The 15,283-nt window shown below is 38.5% G+C and overlaps 1 protein-coding gene across 1 annotated transcript in view; it reads left to right on the top strand.

Annotated features, from left to right (window-relative positions):
- Positions 1-3,440: 3,440 nt before the first annotated feature.
- Positions 3,441-15,283, top strand: part of LOC144255853 (cohesin subunit SA-1-like) — a 98,379-nt gene continuing 86,536 nt past the window's right edge. Inside the window, exons 1-3 of the mRNA XM_077800872.1 lie at positions 3,441-3,608; positions 7,313-7,423; positions 12,338-12,440. Coding sequence (XP_077656998.1) covers positions 7,395-7,423; positions 12,338-12,440 — 132 coding nt within the window. The 5' untranslated portion in view covers positions 3,441-3,608; positions 7,313-7,394. The remainder of the gene's footprint in view (positions 3,609-7,312; positions 7,424-12,337; positions 12,441-15,283) is intronic.

Below are 15,283 nucleotides of genomic sequence, written 5' to 3'. Positions count from 1 at the left end.
TCTTTTTGATATTTCAAGCATGTCTATGACTTGTTAATGAAAAAAGCCGTGTTTGAAAATCTTTGCCAAGGGATTTGAAATCTTAAGAAATTCTTAAAAGCAGAGGCTTCTGGGAAATATGTAATCCTGCAATGAATTCATCATGTTATGGAATCTCTATTGCTTTACCAAATAGCTAAAGGATGAATGAATCTGCCTTTTGTTTACATTTATGATTGATCAGACCAAATCAGCTGGTATGAAGAATTTGTGACAAAACAGAGATAAACTGGAAAAAACATCAAGGCATTCCTTGAATGACATTACATATTTTAGATGATAGTTTATAATCCATTAGAAACTACAGAGACCTTTTGTGTAAGTATATAATATTGCTTTTTTTTAAAGGAGGAAAATGAAGGATCTGAACTGTTCAGGTGACTATTACAATAGTGGTGTAAGGCAATGGGAAGAGATGGGGAGTGAAGGGCTTTGATGAAGATGGCTGCAGAAAAAAAAAACAAGGGATCTGAATGAATTAGGATATGATGGGACTCAGGTTAAAAAAAAAAGTCAAGTATGGCCTTATAATTTAGACCCTGGGGACTACGTAATTATTTACAAACACCAGTTCAATTTGTGTGAGGGCAAAATAAAGAAAGTGTTAGGTTTCTACATACTTAGAAAGTTGACTATTTATGCTTTTGGATAATTTTAAATTATTTTTTAAAGTGCTAGGCTGGGAATATAGCTCTGTGGTATAGCACATGCCTCAAGAGGCCCTGCCTGCATGAGATGAGGGGTAAAGGGCTGAGGGGGAGGAGAGAAGCTAAAAAATACTTAGCAAAATATTACCACTGTAATAACACAATGTTTTTTTTTGATGGTGGTGGTAGGTGGGGACTGAACCCAGGGCCTCACACATGCTAGGCAAATACTCTACTGAGCTATACCCCTGACCTGTTCATTTTAAATTTTTGGACAGGGTCTCCCTAAGTTGCCCAGGTTGGCCTTTGTGATCCTCCTGCCTCAGCTTCTGGAGAAACTACCATTATAGGTGTGTACCACCATACCTGGCTACAGATGACATTTTAATATATTAAATAGTTTAATACTCAACAATCTATTGCTATTTCCATCTTACAGATGAAGAAACTGAGACACAGAGATCTGCCCAAAGTCATACAGCTTTCCAGAACAGTCTGGTTCCAGAGTCCATGTTCTTAATCACTGCACTATGCTGAAATCGAAATGTTATTAGGAGATTAGAATGTTCAAATAAGAGAGATAAAATATTAGTTTATTTATTTTTCCAGTATTGATGATTGAATCCAGGGGTGTTCTACTGCAGAACTATATCCCCAGCCCTTCTTTCATTCATCTGCTTTTGAGGCATTGTTGAACCTGGCCTAAAACTTGTTATTCTCCTTCCTCACCCTTCCAGTAGCTGGTATTACAGGCAGGTAACACTGAGCCTGTCTTAGAGAATTAATTTTAAATGCTTAATTTTGCAATGGAGCTTCCTGGAAAGTACCTGTAAGGAAAAGGTAGGAAGATTAAAAAATTAATTTTGGGGAGACTTTCAAGAGAAAGAATGTATTACATAACAGAGAGCTAGGGGTTAAACTACAGGATGGAAGACTGAAGTGAAGTTAGAAAAGGAATCAGAGACTAGTAAATCAGGTAAGTATAGATCCAGGGATTGAGAAGTGTTAACTGTGAAGGAAGGTTGATAGTAACTGGAGGGAACTGAAAGCACTGTTTTTTTTTTTTTTTCTTTAAGACAATGGAAACTTGAAAAACAGAAGGAAGAAGCCAGAGAATAAAATACTGAATACTGAGGATGTAACACTATAGGAAAATAGTAATGGAACAAGGAACTTGAAAAGCAGGACACACACCATTTAGGCAGGATAGACTGTGGAGAGAAGGGCAGAGGGAATGCCTTAATTCGCTGAGAAATTTTGAAATCCTGATCGGGATCATGGTTACAGATGTCTGAAGATGGAAAGAATGTCAACCCATTGTTGGAATTGCACAGCTTTTAGCCCAGGAAACTAGATGAAGTCATCTATTAGCCTAGTTTGGGACTGGCACTTTTAACAAGGAAAGCTAGAAACAGGCTTTGCAGAGTAACAATAGGAAGTCAACCAGAGACTAGTAAATATATATCTATAAATAGTGTTATCTAAAAATCTCTGCAAGTCCAGTCACAGATTCATACCCGACTTCCTTCAGTGAAAAGCCACCACACACCACCTTCCAACGCCTAACAGAAACCAGGAACAAGGATGATAACTAGAGATTAGCCCTCAAGAATATAATGGAGTTGAGCAAGTACAAGGTAATACTGGAAACAGAGCAGTCTATTCTGATGGAGAATTGAGTCACAAATGGGGCTGATGACCTGGGAGAGTAAGGATTCACTTTTGTTGAAAAAAGTTGAAAGCAGGTGAAAGGTAGAAGCCATGGTCAGGGATAGGCAGGTAGAGAGCAAAGGGAAGCTGTGAGATCCAACAAAACAGCTGGGTCAAGATATCACAGTGGTGATATCCCTAGCCCACTGGAGGGCTAAGAGTCTCACGTCCATTTCAGAACCACTGACAATACTACTAGGTTGCAGTAGGAGAAACCGAACTCCAAAGCTTTGTCTCTATTTTCCCGGTCTAGCTGCATTCCCGGCTCACTAACTAGCCAATGCTGCCGCCTTATGCAAAGTCGGCACCACGGAGAGACTGTTACACAGAGGCAGGACGACGCTAATCGGCCTGGAGCGGGCAGTGTTCCGTCCAGAGCCGTGGCGAGGGAGGTCCCAAACAGTTCTGGGAACCTACTCCCCTTGGCTCGAGGAAAGCACCTCCCCAACAATAAATCGCTAATACAATGCAAAGCTCCGAGTTCTCCCTAAGACCGGGAGGGGCTGGAGCAGGGCTCCAAGCGATCGCTCCCTTCCGTTTCCGCGGCAGGCCAGGCGGGCAGCGGGAAACTGGAGCGGAGGGAGGGAAGAGCTAGCCCCCGACCTGGGGAGGGGCCTGGGTGAAGAAACGGGGGCGGGTTCCTTCCCAGGTCTCTGAGCAGCTCTAAAAATGGCGGGCGGCATCTCTGCGAGTGGGACGCTCAGGCGCCAGTGTTCGTCCTTCCGCCCGCCGGGGATGGCCCATGAACAGTCCACAGCGGCCTTATCCAGAGCTCTCCGCCGCTCGCAATTGGCGGAGCTGGGCAAGCGCTCCATACGGGGGCGGAGCCGCCACGCAGCGGCCACGTTTCCCGCCCTGCTGGTGCGCGTGCGCGCAATCCCCTCAGGAAAGCGTTTGCGCGCGCCCCGCCGCGGCCCCCAGCTGGGGCCTCAGCTCCCTCCCCTTTCTGGGCAGGCCAGTCCCGTCAGCAAGGCAGTGAGCACCGCGGCCAGCAGAGGGCGGTCCGGACCCAAGTCTGCAGCGGCGCCACTGGCGTGTGGAAAATGCCACCAGATGGCGGGTTAGGATTGCAGCTCCGATGAAGGCGCGGCCCCCGCTCCCGAACCCCCGGCGACCACCCCGTAACAACCCCTCCACATCGAGAATAACACACCGGAGACTTTTGGGGGGAAACTAGGTCGACGGCCGGCAGCGCCCGGATGGGCAGCTGAGGTGAGTGCGGGCGGCGGCAACGGCGGCGGGGGGCGGGAAAGAGGGGGAATGCGGCGGCAGCGGCGCGGGGGCTGGAAGCGCCGATTCAAGATGGAGGCCTGGCGAGAGCTAGAGAGCGCGAGCGGGGAGCGGGAGGGAGGCCGCTCGGGCCTGTGCGGGGCGCGGCGGTCGCGGGCCGTGCGAGCTCCCGGGTAGGAGGCTGTGGGCGCGGCGGGCACCCCAGCGCTCCCGTCTCTGCCCACCCCTCCCGCTGGCCCCGAAAATTGTGCCCCCGCCCGCCCGGGCCCTGTGGCGACAGGCGCGGAAGCCTTTGTGGCGCGCTCGGGCCCTCCGCCCCCTCGCCCAGGCTCTCGGGACTCGCCCGCGCGCGGCGGGGCCAGGCCAAGGCGGGCTGGCGCGAATGCCTTCCGCCGCCCTGCGTTTCTGCGGTGTTTTAGTGGCGGCGGCAGCGGCGTCACTTGACGACGAGCTCGCCTACGCGGAGGGGCCTGGGGGTCGCTCGGCGCGGCGGCTGGCCCAGGCCTCTTGTTGGCGGGGTGGGGCAAAGGCTGTTGACTGGGGGTGATCGGGCGTCGAAGCCGGGCTTTCCCGCTATCTACCTTCCCCGCCCCCGACGGGGGCCTCCTGGCGAAACTTGTCCAGGCCCGAGCACTGCCCCGCTAGTTTGCCAATCTCCCGGGAGACGAGGCCAATAAAAGTTGTTTTCCCTCCTTTCTCAGGGTGGGGGCGGGGTGAAGAGCTGGGAAACTGGAGAGCCCGGAGTTGGACCTGAGCTCCACTCGCAGGGTCCGAAGTGGGTGCCGCTTGTGTGCAGTAGGGACCAAGAAATTTTCATATTTTTAGGATTGTCACGTCACCCCATCTACCCACATTTGAAATGTTATCGATTCTCTTCACATTGCATGCAGTCGTGCCCCAGGCGTATAAGTCATGGGATGGTTTTGGAAGCTTGTAGACGCAAAAACAGTGTCGTTTGTGATAGCTAATTATCTGCTGTTAAAGTTGGTGTTAAAGAGGGTGGATGTAGTTTCTTCTTTCTCGGAGTTGTGACTGGAAATGACTTTGTTTTGCAGTTTAGCAAAAATAGTGTTTGCTAAAGTACCTCAATTGGCATAAAGTTGTGTGATTGCATCTTAGGTGGAATTTGAATGTGACTCCCTACCTTTAGTTTTCCATATTTTAAGAAAATTGCAAACTGATGTTGAAGCGCTATGGAAATGTACAGAAGAGTGGAAAATAAGAATGACTCCTTTCTTGTATAATACGTTGTAACACGTTTTCTATATTGTGTGAATTCAGTCTAAAAATTTTTGACTAAATAGGGAAATACTAAAAGAACCAGAAATGTTATTTCCTTGCTTTTTATTTTTGATAATGTGTCATAAATTATTACCCAAAGTTCTAGGAAATGTACAGATGTGTTGGTATTTTTTTCTATAAATTTAAAAATGTACTTTGAGCAAACCAAATTCATTGAGATAGTGATCTACCAGTGGTCCCTTTAACAAGCAAACTACTTTTCAGTAGAATACTTTCTGTGTCCACTTTAGTTTTAACATTCTGAAAAAGCTAGAGGGAATTAAGTAGATGTGAAATATGGAAAATTGTTGCTAGGATTACCTCTGTGAAGAGAGCACTACAATTACTGTCTATTTGAATGGCTCTTCTACAGCCTTAAGGAATTCTAGCATATGGGAGAGGGAATCTGAGCTGAAGTTAACTTGTGGTTAAAAGTATCCTTTGTATGGGTAATATCTGAGAGTTTCTAGATTAATGTTATCAAAAGGTTTAACACTCTTTTCTTGTATTTTTTTTTTTTTTTTTTGGTATTGAGGATTGAACTCAGGGACACATGACACCTGAGCCACATCTCCAGCCCTATTTTATATTTTGTTCAGAGGTAGGGTCTCACTGAATTGCTTAGAGCCTTGCTTTTTCTGAGAGTGGCTTTGAACTTGAGATCCTCCTGCCTCAGCCTCCTGAGCTGCTGAGATTACAGGCGTGATCCACTGCACCTGGTCTTTTCTAGTATCTTTATGTTGCTTGATGATTTAGGTCATCTTTTAGTGTAAATTGCTATGTAACTTGGAACTTCTAAATCTGTTTTGGCAATCTTCCTGAAAGAGCTCCAAAATCTGTCTTCATTCACAGATTAAGTTTCACTGAGAAGAGAGACTGAAATGTTGTTTTCTTGGTTGAATACTACTTCCATGTTTTTATTAAAGATAATTCAATTATATATTTATGTATGTTATATTGGATATTTTTTCTCTTAATATCCGTAATTTGATATCATTAACATAGGTGATAATCATAATTCTAGCAAAAATAGTTAACAACTATATTACTTCTGTGTAGTTAGAATACCATTTAATAGAAACTGTTGAAAAGCACCTTCTTAAATAATCTTATTGTCATTGTAACCATTGATTTGCTTAGCAAATTTTGTGGTGCCCTAACACCACCATCACCTGCCTGTGTGTTTGTGTGATGCATACACTGCTAAGAGAATCTTCAGGAATAAAAAATGAGGCTCAAATTAATAACATTGTATTATATAGTTAATATAATTACATTGATAGTGAATTCCTGTGATTAAAGAAATAGGACCTAGTGATTTACAAATAAAACTGCATGTAATTGGAAATAATCTGTGCCCTTTAAATCCTTGCTTTTGATTCAGTTAATAACCATGTATGAGACAGAGTATTATACTATGAGATGATTAGGTTAGCAGTTGTATTCTGCGTCATTACCCTACCTTCATCCTTTGCAGCATGGTACATGACTAACAAAGATATTCCTTGTTTTAATAAATGGGGGCATTGTGTCTGTATTTGCATATCTACATGAACTCTTACACTTAAATCTACATGAGGTCAAACATTGACTAAGGAACAAGAAATATTAAGATATCAGGACATAAATTAGCATCTATTGGATACCTTAATCTGCTGATACATTATTTACTTTTTTTAGTGACTATTTTTTAGAGCAGTTTTAAGATTTATACTAAAATTGAGCAAAAGTCTGACTTATTTCTCTTATACCCACTGACTCCAGCTCAATCTCTCCAACTATCAACATAGTTACCAAAGTGGTACCTTTGTTAGATACAACCTACATTGACATGGTATTACCATCCAAAGTCTGTAGATTTTGAATTAGAATTCACTCAGTGACATATTCTACAGGTTTTTTACAGCTATATTACATATCCATCATTACAGTATCATTCATAAAAGTTCTACTGCTCTTAAAACCCCCTGTGCTCTGCCTATTCATCCTGCAACCACTGATCTATTGTCTCCATAGATTTGTTTCTTCAAGAGTACTGTATAATTCAAGTCATGCAGTATGCACCCGTTTCAGATTGACTCCTTTCACTTAGTAATATTTATTTAAGATTTCTCTTCTTTTCATGGCTTGATTGTTTTTTTTCTTTTAAATACTGAGCAATATTCTGTTGTCTGTACCACCGTGTGTTTTTCTATTCACTACTAGACGATATCTTGGTTGTTTCCAAGTTTTGGCAATTATGAATAAAGATATGGTAAACATCCTTGTGCAGGTTTCTGTGTGGATTCAACTTATTTGGGTAAATATTAAGTAGTGAGATTGCTGGAGGTACTGATTGATTGTAGTCTATTTATCTGGCATATCACTTTATTTTTAAATAATTCTTATTTTTTTCCAATTAACAGGGTTACCTTTGTGGTTGTTTTAAAATTTTGAATTATACAAAACTTGATTCTTTTGCTGCATTGTGGAACAACCGCTCTAGCAATGATTACTTCAGAGTTACCAGTGTTACAGTAAGTATTAGAATTTTCTTTCCTGTTTTTAAAAGAAAGATGGATACAGATTCTATTTTATGGGGTTCTCTTTGATGAGACACAGTAAATATGTTCTTTGATATTGAGACAGTATGTTTGAAAGTTTAAGTATTCGTGTATATAATTACCATATGCATTCATGTCCTTGCTAAGAGAATGTCAGCATGTTCTCTGATATTGAACAGAAAAGATGTTCATGTCCTATATCTGGGCTCAGCAAATTATGACCCAAGAGCCAAATGCTGCCTATTTTTGTAAATTGTTATTGGATCCAGACTAACACTGGTTTTGCTTTATATAGTGTTCTTCACATACATGTTATGGCTGCTTTATACTTTAAATTATGATGATGAATATTATCTCAGAAGCGAAAAAATATTCAATCTGGCCATTTACAAGGAAAAGTGTATTAACTTTAACCCTATATCATGCTTTTTGTACCCTGTCCCTGCTCTCATTTAAATTTTTTAAAAGGCTCTTTTCTATCCCCTGAGATTGAAATTGTTGGGCTATTCTGATTACCTGAAGTAATGTAAAGGAGTACTATTTGATATTTTTGGTGGCATCTCCTTAGATTTGGAGGACAAATTTAGAACTGGAATTTCTTTTGGAATCTCTGGGAAATATATTAACAGTAATAGCAGATACTGTTCATTGCAGAACTATAAATCAAGGATCAATATACTTTGGCCCTATATGATAATGATGGTTTAGCTATAATGAAAGTGATGAATTTAAACATTTATCTTATTACTGGTCCTGTTAATCTATATACCTCTTTTCCAAAGGACAGCCTTCTGATTACTCTCCTGGATTTCTTTTTCCCCCTCAGTTCCAAGAAATAAAGCTTTCTAAATTCCTTAACTGGCCTAAAAGATGGTTAATACCTTCCTTTGTTCTTTCTCTCTAATATAGAAAATATAAGTCTTTTTCCACCTACTTACTTCACGCGTCTGTACCTTGATTTGAATATAACACTGATTTTTTTGCAGGCCCCATGGTTTTTTGTTTGTTTGTTTGCTTTTGCCTTTTGTGTTTATGTACTTCTATTCTATCCTGTCTAACATCAGGTAAGGACTCAGGTATCCACCTATGTGTGTCTCTAGCAAAGTGTTATGCCTCTAACAAAGCTCCTTTGACCCTCAAGTTTTAGGTAGGTGTCCTTCTGTGCTCCTACATTTCCATATGTTTTTTTTTTTCTTTCACCATGCTTAAAATAACATTCCCTCTCATTGTTTCTGATGCATCTCCTAAACTGTGAATTTTTGCGTCTCATTTTTTTGGTATGATTTGCTCCTGGCACACACTAATATTAGACAGGCCCTCATGTTAATAACTCTTTGATAAAATATGAAACAGGTTATATTTAAACTGTGTTAGTATTTAAAGATGATGTATGGATGTTTAGTGTTATTATGCTTTGTAACTGAAATATTTTCAGAAAAATGTAAATCTGTGTATTTAGAGGGAATGAGTAAATGAACTCTGGTTTAGATTTGTCAACTAGAGATAAAGTTGAAAACTAATAAACATGATTTTCTGGGGATTTTGTTGATGTGTTATATATTCTATCACAGCCTTTTGTCTTGGTGACAAAATACCTGAGACAATCAACTTGTAAGGAAGATAGTTTCATTTTGGCTTATAGTTTCAGAGGTTCTAGTCCATAATCAGTTGTCCCTGTTGAGTTGGTGAGGATCATGGTGGAGAGTATGTGGTTGAGCAAACTGCTCATCTCATGGCAACCAGAAAGCAAAGAGAGAAAGGAAGTGGCTGGAGCCCCAGCATCCCCTTCAAGGGCATGCCTCCACTGCTTCCTAAAGGTTTTATCACTTCCCTGTTGTGCCAAGGGTTGGTGACCAAGTCTTTAACACATGAGCCTTGGGGGGGACATGTTTTCAAACCATAGTGCCTGTCTTCATTGTAGAGGAATAAAAACGTCAATTTCCACCATTTGTAAAGTAGAGATAATATATGGGTATAATATTGGAAAATAGCTATGTTCATTCATTTATATATTGTATATGATTACATTTATGTTGTGGCATCAGAGTATTAGCTGTAGAGATCTGAAGACCCACAAGTCTAAAATATTAATTGTGAAGTCCTTTTAAGTTTGCTAAGTCGAAGATATTATTTATAATATTATTTATAGTTTTAAATAGAAGATTTGCAAGCAGGGATTAACATGATATGAGAATGTTTTGGTAGTAATGTGTAGAATGGCTTGGACAGAGGGGATGATAAAAACAGGAGATTAATTGAGATCATTTTGGGGAGTGGTGATCATGGTAATTAATAATAATGGAAAGAATGAGTGATAGATTATTATACTGAGAAGGATGACTGGGGAGGACTTGTTAGCAGGAGTCACAAGAGGAAAAGTGATACCATCATGAATTTGAATAAGAGAATAATAGTGGTGATACAAGTTTGTATAGTAATTTAAAACACACTCATGCACTAAACTTTAAAAAGCAGTTAAATAATGATGTTTCCATTAGCAGAGAGAGCCAGAACTTAATCAGAATTGGCCTTAAGTTTTTTTCATTTTTAAAAATTACAATTAACGCTGGGTACACTGATGCACGCATGTAATTCCAGCAGCTTGGGAGGCTCTGAGATAAGAGGATCATGAGTTCAAAGCCAGCCTAAGCAACAGCAAGGTGCTAAACAACTTAGTAAGATCCTGTTTCTAAATAAAATACAAAATAGCGCTGGGGATGTGGCTCAGTGGTCATGGGTCCCTGAGTTCAAGCCCCAGTACAAAAAAAAAAAAAAAAAAAAAAAAAAAACCACACACACATAAATTATACAAATTAATAGATTTCACTGTGATATTTCCATACATGCATATATTATACATTGGTAATTGTCATCCATTCTTTTTCCACCCTTTCCCTCTTCTCATTCTCACCCCCCTTCCCTCCCTCTTCCTATTTCCTACTTTGGACTAATTTTAGATGTATTTGGTGAATGTGAGGTAGCTTTCAAAGAAGCACATATACAAGTTAATAATCTTGAATCAGAGATCTGAAATGTGGTCAGATCTACTGATAAGGTATCCAAGTAATTTTTATAGAAGTTATACATTAAGTGGAAGAGATATATCTACAAAGGAGAAAAGAGCAGACACTTAAGCTTTAAGGAAGCAAAACAAGGAGAGATTAAGACTAAGAAGAACATTAGTGAAGCAGATTGAAAATAGTAGATTTTGAATTAGGTTTACTATTGCTATTACTATTGTGTATCCTTCCTGCTTTTTGTAATTTTATGTAGTTCCTTAATAGAGTTAGTAATGTAGAATTTAGTGAAGAGATTCTTGTTCATATGATCTATTCTTTTTCAGTGCCATGTTGGAGCCAACCTGTATTGGCTTGTTAAAGCCAAAACTTTCAGGAAGTTTTGAAAGCCTGTTAAATACAACCATAGCCATTATAAAACATTAAGTGACGTAAGCCTAAAATTAAATCATACTAAAAATAAAAATATATACTCAAAATTCATAATTTTCTAATTATTTTGTATATATCACTATTGAGGTTGTAACTTAACACCTGTTGTATACGTATGGTGGAATATGGTTTAATGATGTACTGCATTTCATCATTTCTCAACTCTTTATGCCACTTTGATAGTTTGAAATTGGCTATGGCTATGTAAATATTCCCAGTATTTACAGCATGAAAATGAGGAAATACCACAAATCATGATTTGATTTACTCTTTAGTTTATTGTGTACGGAGTTTAGAAAATGAGAGGGAAGTTGTTAAGAATGTGCTCTAAACTTAGAGGTGTGTTAGATATAGCCTTACATTGTGAATAGCACAATATTCTTTTTTTTTTAAAGAGAGAGAAAGAATTTTATTTTTTTTTCCCCCTGGCGGACACAACATCTTTGTTTGTATGTGGTGCTGAGGATCAAACCCAGGCCGCACACATGCCAGGCGAGCGTGCTACCGCTTGAGCCACATCCCCAGCCCCACAATATTCTTCTAGTATTTAGTATTGAGAATTCTTCTGATTCAGCAAACAAGTTGCTTGTAGTATTGACTAATGAGTGAAATTCCAACTGAGATCTTTTTCATTTCACTTTTACATTCTGTTCATTAAAGTGAATAACAAAAAATACTACTTTTTCATGTCAGAAACTCTTGTTTATTCATCAGTTACAACCATAATTTTACATAAGGATGAAAGAGTTATACTTATCAAAATCATTTTGTGAGAATCAAGTGGCTATGTGGAATTTGCAGTAAAGAGTAGTGTATATTTTAATATTATTTGTAGACTGTATACTATGAATCCTTTATTCTAATAATATTTATAACATTTATAATAACTTACTTTTTAAGAGTCCCTTGATAAACATTTTTAAATTAAATTCTTTATTCTAATTTGTCATATACAATGGCAGAATGCAATTCATTTCATATTACACATATAAAGCACAATTTTTCAAGTCACTGATTATACACAAGTATTTTTGTAACATTTGTGACTTCATACATGTACTTAAGAGTTATGATGTCAAACTCATTCCACCATTTACTAGGATTTCTCTGATTTTAAGGATTTTAAAGAATTCCTTCTAACTCTCCATCTTTTTATACTGAAGAATTAGTATTTTGCATTTATATTTTATATATAAGCTGCCCTTTCCACAGTTATTTCCTCCTTTTAATTTTCCTCTTTATTTGGGAGTTCATTTCATTCAATGTTAATGTGATATTAAGCAGGAAGGATAAAAATTTTGGATTAGTGAAGAGTTTTTCTGAAAGTAGAAATATTAACCACCTGTATTTAGTGATACAGCAGGAGATAAGGAAAGTAGTAGAATAGTGCTGCATTGTATTTATTAATTAATTTGTTTACTAAAATAATGTTTTCTAGGGATTCAACTAATGAAACTACTGCTCATTCTGATGCTGGCAGCGAACTTGAAGAAACAGAAGTCAAAGGAAAAAGAAAAAGGGGTCGTCCTCTCCGGCCTCCAGTATGTATTTACTTGTCTTCTTTATTTCTTTAATAGTCATGATATAAATGGGTTTTATAATAGCTATTTGTTAATTGTAGTACTAGTGCTGTTAAACACTCTTTTATTATTATTTGTAAAAATTCTAGTGAAGGCTTAGAAATTTTTGGAAACTTTTCTTTGTAAGCTAGCTTAGCAGTGATAAAAAAAGGAAATTATTGTATCTTTTTTTGCCTTCCATATTTGGCGCATCATTTGAAGGCATAGAAGTAGTTCTAACATTTGCATGGGGTATAGTTATTTAAGACTCCTGCTTTTCACTTGAAATTCTTGATTACTTCTTTTTTGATTCTCTATTTTGATGTGCTCTTAAGTGTTCAGTTTAAGAGTACTAGTTTAGAGATCTGGGATTAGACTGAGAATATAGTCTCATTGATAGATGATTGAGAATTTTAGAAGATATTTAGATATCCTTCCTCTGAGGATATCTGTACATGTTCTAAGACTTTCAGTTAATTAAAAATGCATAAACTTTTCAGAGATAATAGTAAAAATATGTCAAGAGGTTAAGGCTTGTAGCATTCTGTACTCAAGTATGACAATTTTTGCTACTAGTAGTTTTTTTCCTCCCTCTGATGAAAGTTCTTATGAATACTTTTAGCCTACTTTTATAGGAGACATAGTAGTATCATGAATACCGCCACACACATTTACCCAGTCTCCATCTTCAACAAGTAGTATCATGACCCTTCCTACCCGCCTGCTATATACCCATTGTCCATCTTCAGCAGTTCTTTTTTTAATGTAATTTTTAAATTTATATATGACAGCAGAATGCATTTTCACATCTTCATACATGTATTTTATATAATGATGGTGCTTCCCTTCACCATCCCCTTCTCCCTTCTTTTCCCTCCCATTCAGCAGTTGTCTTGTTTCATCTCTCCACCTCTTTGCTTTCTTTTCCTTCTCATGTTATTTTTAAGGCAATCCTAGACATTATTTCATCTGTAAATATTTTTTTTCCTTACCAGTAAGTAAGCAAGCAAGTATTTTGTAGAAGCAGACATCAGCTGGTTATCTTGTAATCCAATTTATTCTGACACCATCTATCTGGCATGGGTTCTACCACTGATTCACAATCCCAGTCCATCATCTACCTGAAGATAGTATCAGATACCATAGGTTGAGGGCTCGGTCCCCAAACTCCCACTACCTGTAGTTATAAGGCCCAGGTTGTTTTGCCTGTGCTTCTAACCCAACTGTCTATAAATTGGGTTTCCTACAGCCTTTCCTTTGATTAATTTGCTTGAGCAGCTCACAAAACTCAAGGAAATAGTTAGCTTTACCAGTTTATTATAAAGGATATTATGAAAAATGAAGATAAAGAGAAACATAGGTAGAGATATGAGAGAAGGAGCACTGAGCTTTAATACTTGTTGAGGGTGTGCCACCTTCTGGGAACCTCCACATGTCCAGCTGGCCAGAATCTCTCTGAACTCTGATCTTTGGGGGTTTTATGGAAACTTTATTGAATATCTAATGCTAGTTCACTGGATTGGGAAACCCAGCAAGGCCTGTCTGCTTCAGTACCTTTTTGACTTCTCTCCAGGGTATGGGGCAGGAGGCCTCTGGAATGAGGTGAGCGTCTCATGACCTAGTACCAGGCAAGGATAATTTAGATTGGGGGGGTGGGGGGGCAGCTCCAAGACAAGAAAGCAAGGGAAGCAGAGTTTGTAGGACCTGCTTTAGGGAAGAGAGTTTCTACTTTCTATGGCCTGCCTTGAGGTCAGAGAGATGATCCAGGAATACATGAAAACAAAAAATATTGATTGTAATATTATAGTCATTTAAAAAAAGTGAGGGCTTACTTTGTTTTCACTGCAATATTAGTATCACACCCCAAGATAACAGTGTTTTATTAATATAACCAAAAAAAACACTTATATAGTTTGTTGGTTAGAAACATGATGCAAATTCTACCCACCTGTTGTAGTTTATGGTTATGTTGTTTAACCAGTTATTGTAGATAGATAAATAGATATAAACATAGAAGTCTTTCATAGTGAGTTAATGAGATTTTTTGATATAATTACTTTTCTGTTTGCCAGAATTCTTAGTTACTTATTTTTCCAGGTCAAACTTTTTTTTTTTCCAAGATGGAAGGCAAACTTCTTCCATTTGGGTACACACTTGTTACACTTGGTTTTAACTTCTACCTTTATTTAGTAAAATTTCAGCTATATAATCTAATAGATAAATAGTACATCTACAGGATGAACTTGGAATTGGAAAAAATATCACAGTAAAATAACATTTTAGACTTGTGTTATTTATACTTCAGTCATTATATTCAAACTCAGTAGTTCACAGGGCTGTCCTTTTTTTAAACCAACAGTTAATTTCATCAGTCATTTCTGTTTTAGCCTTTGTTTATTATTATTATTATTATTATTATCATCATCATCATCATCATCATCATTAGGTTTCAAGTACCTTATAATTACACACAATAGTGAGGTTTATTGAGACATATTCATATGTACATATGACATATTTTGTTCCAGTTCATCTCCTGGTACTTCCCTCTACTCTCCCTCTATCCTTTCCATCCCTCTTCCTCTGTTGTTCTGGTCTTCCTTCTACTTATTTATATATTTTCCATTGCTACATCATAATTGTACATAAAGTAAGACTCAGTGTGATATGTTCATATATAAGCATATAGCATAATTTGTTAGGCTTTATTCCCCAGTTCTTCACCTTTCCCTCCTTTCTTCCTTTTCCTCTACCCACTACTTTTATTCCACCATTTTCATAAAATTTCCTGCTTTCATTCTTTTTTCCCCCCTTTAGCTTTTTTC

This window comes from Urocitellus parryii, chromosome 7, assembly GCF_045843805.1.
Source record: "Urocitellus parryii isolate mUroPar1 chromosome 7, mUroPar1.hap1, whole genome shotgun sequence".
In the NCBI taxonomy this organism is placed as follows: domain Eukaryota; kingdom Metazoa; phylum Chordata; class Mammalia; order Rodentia; family Sciuridae; genus Urocitellus; species Urocitellus parryii.
The sequence above is the reverse complement of the archived record's forward strand: the minus strand, read 5'-3'. Positions and strand labels throughout refer to the sequence as shown.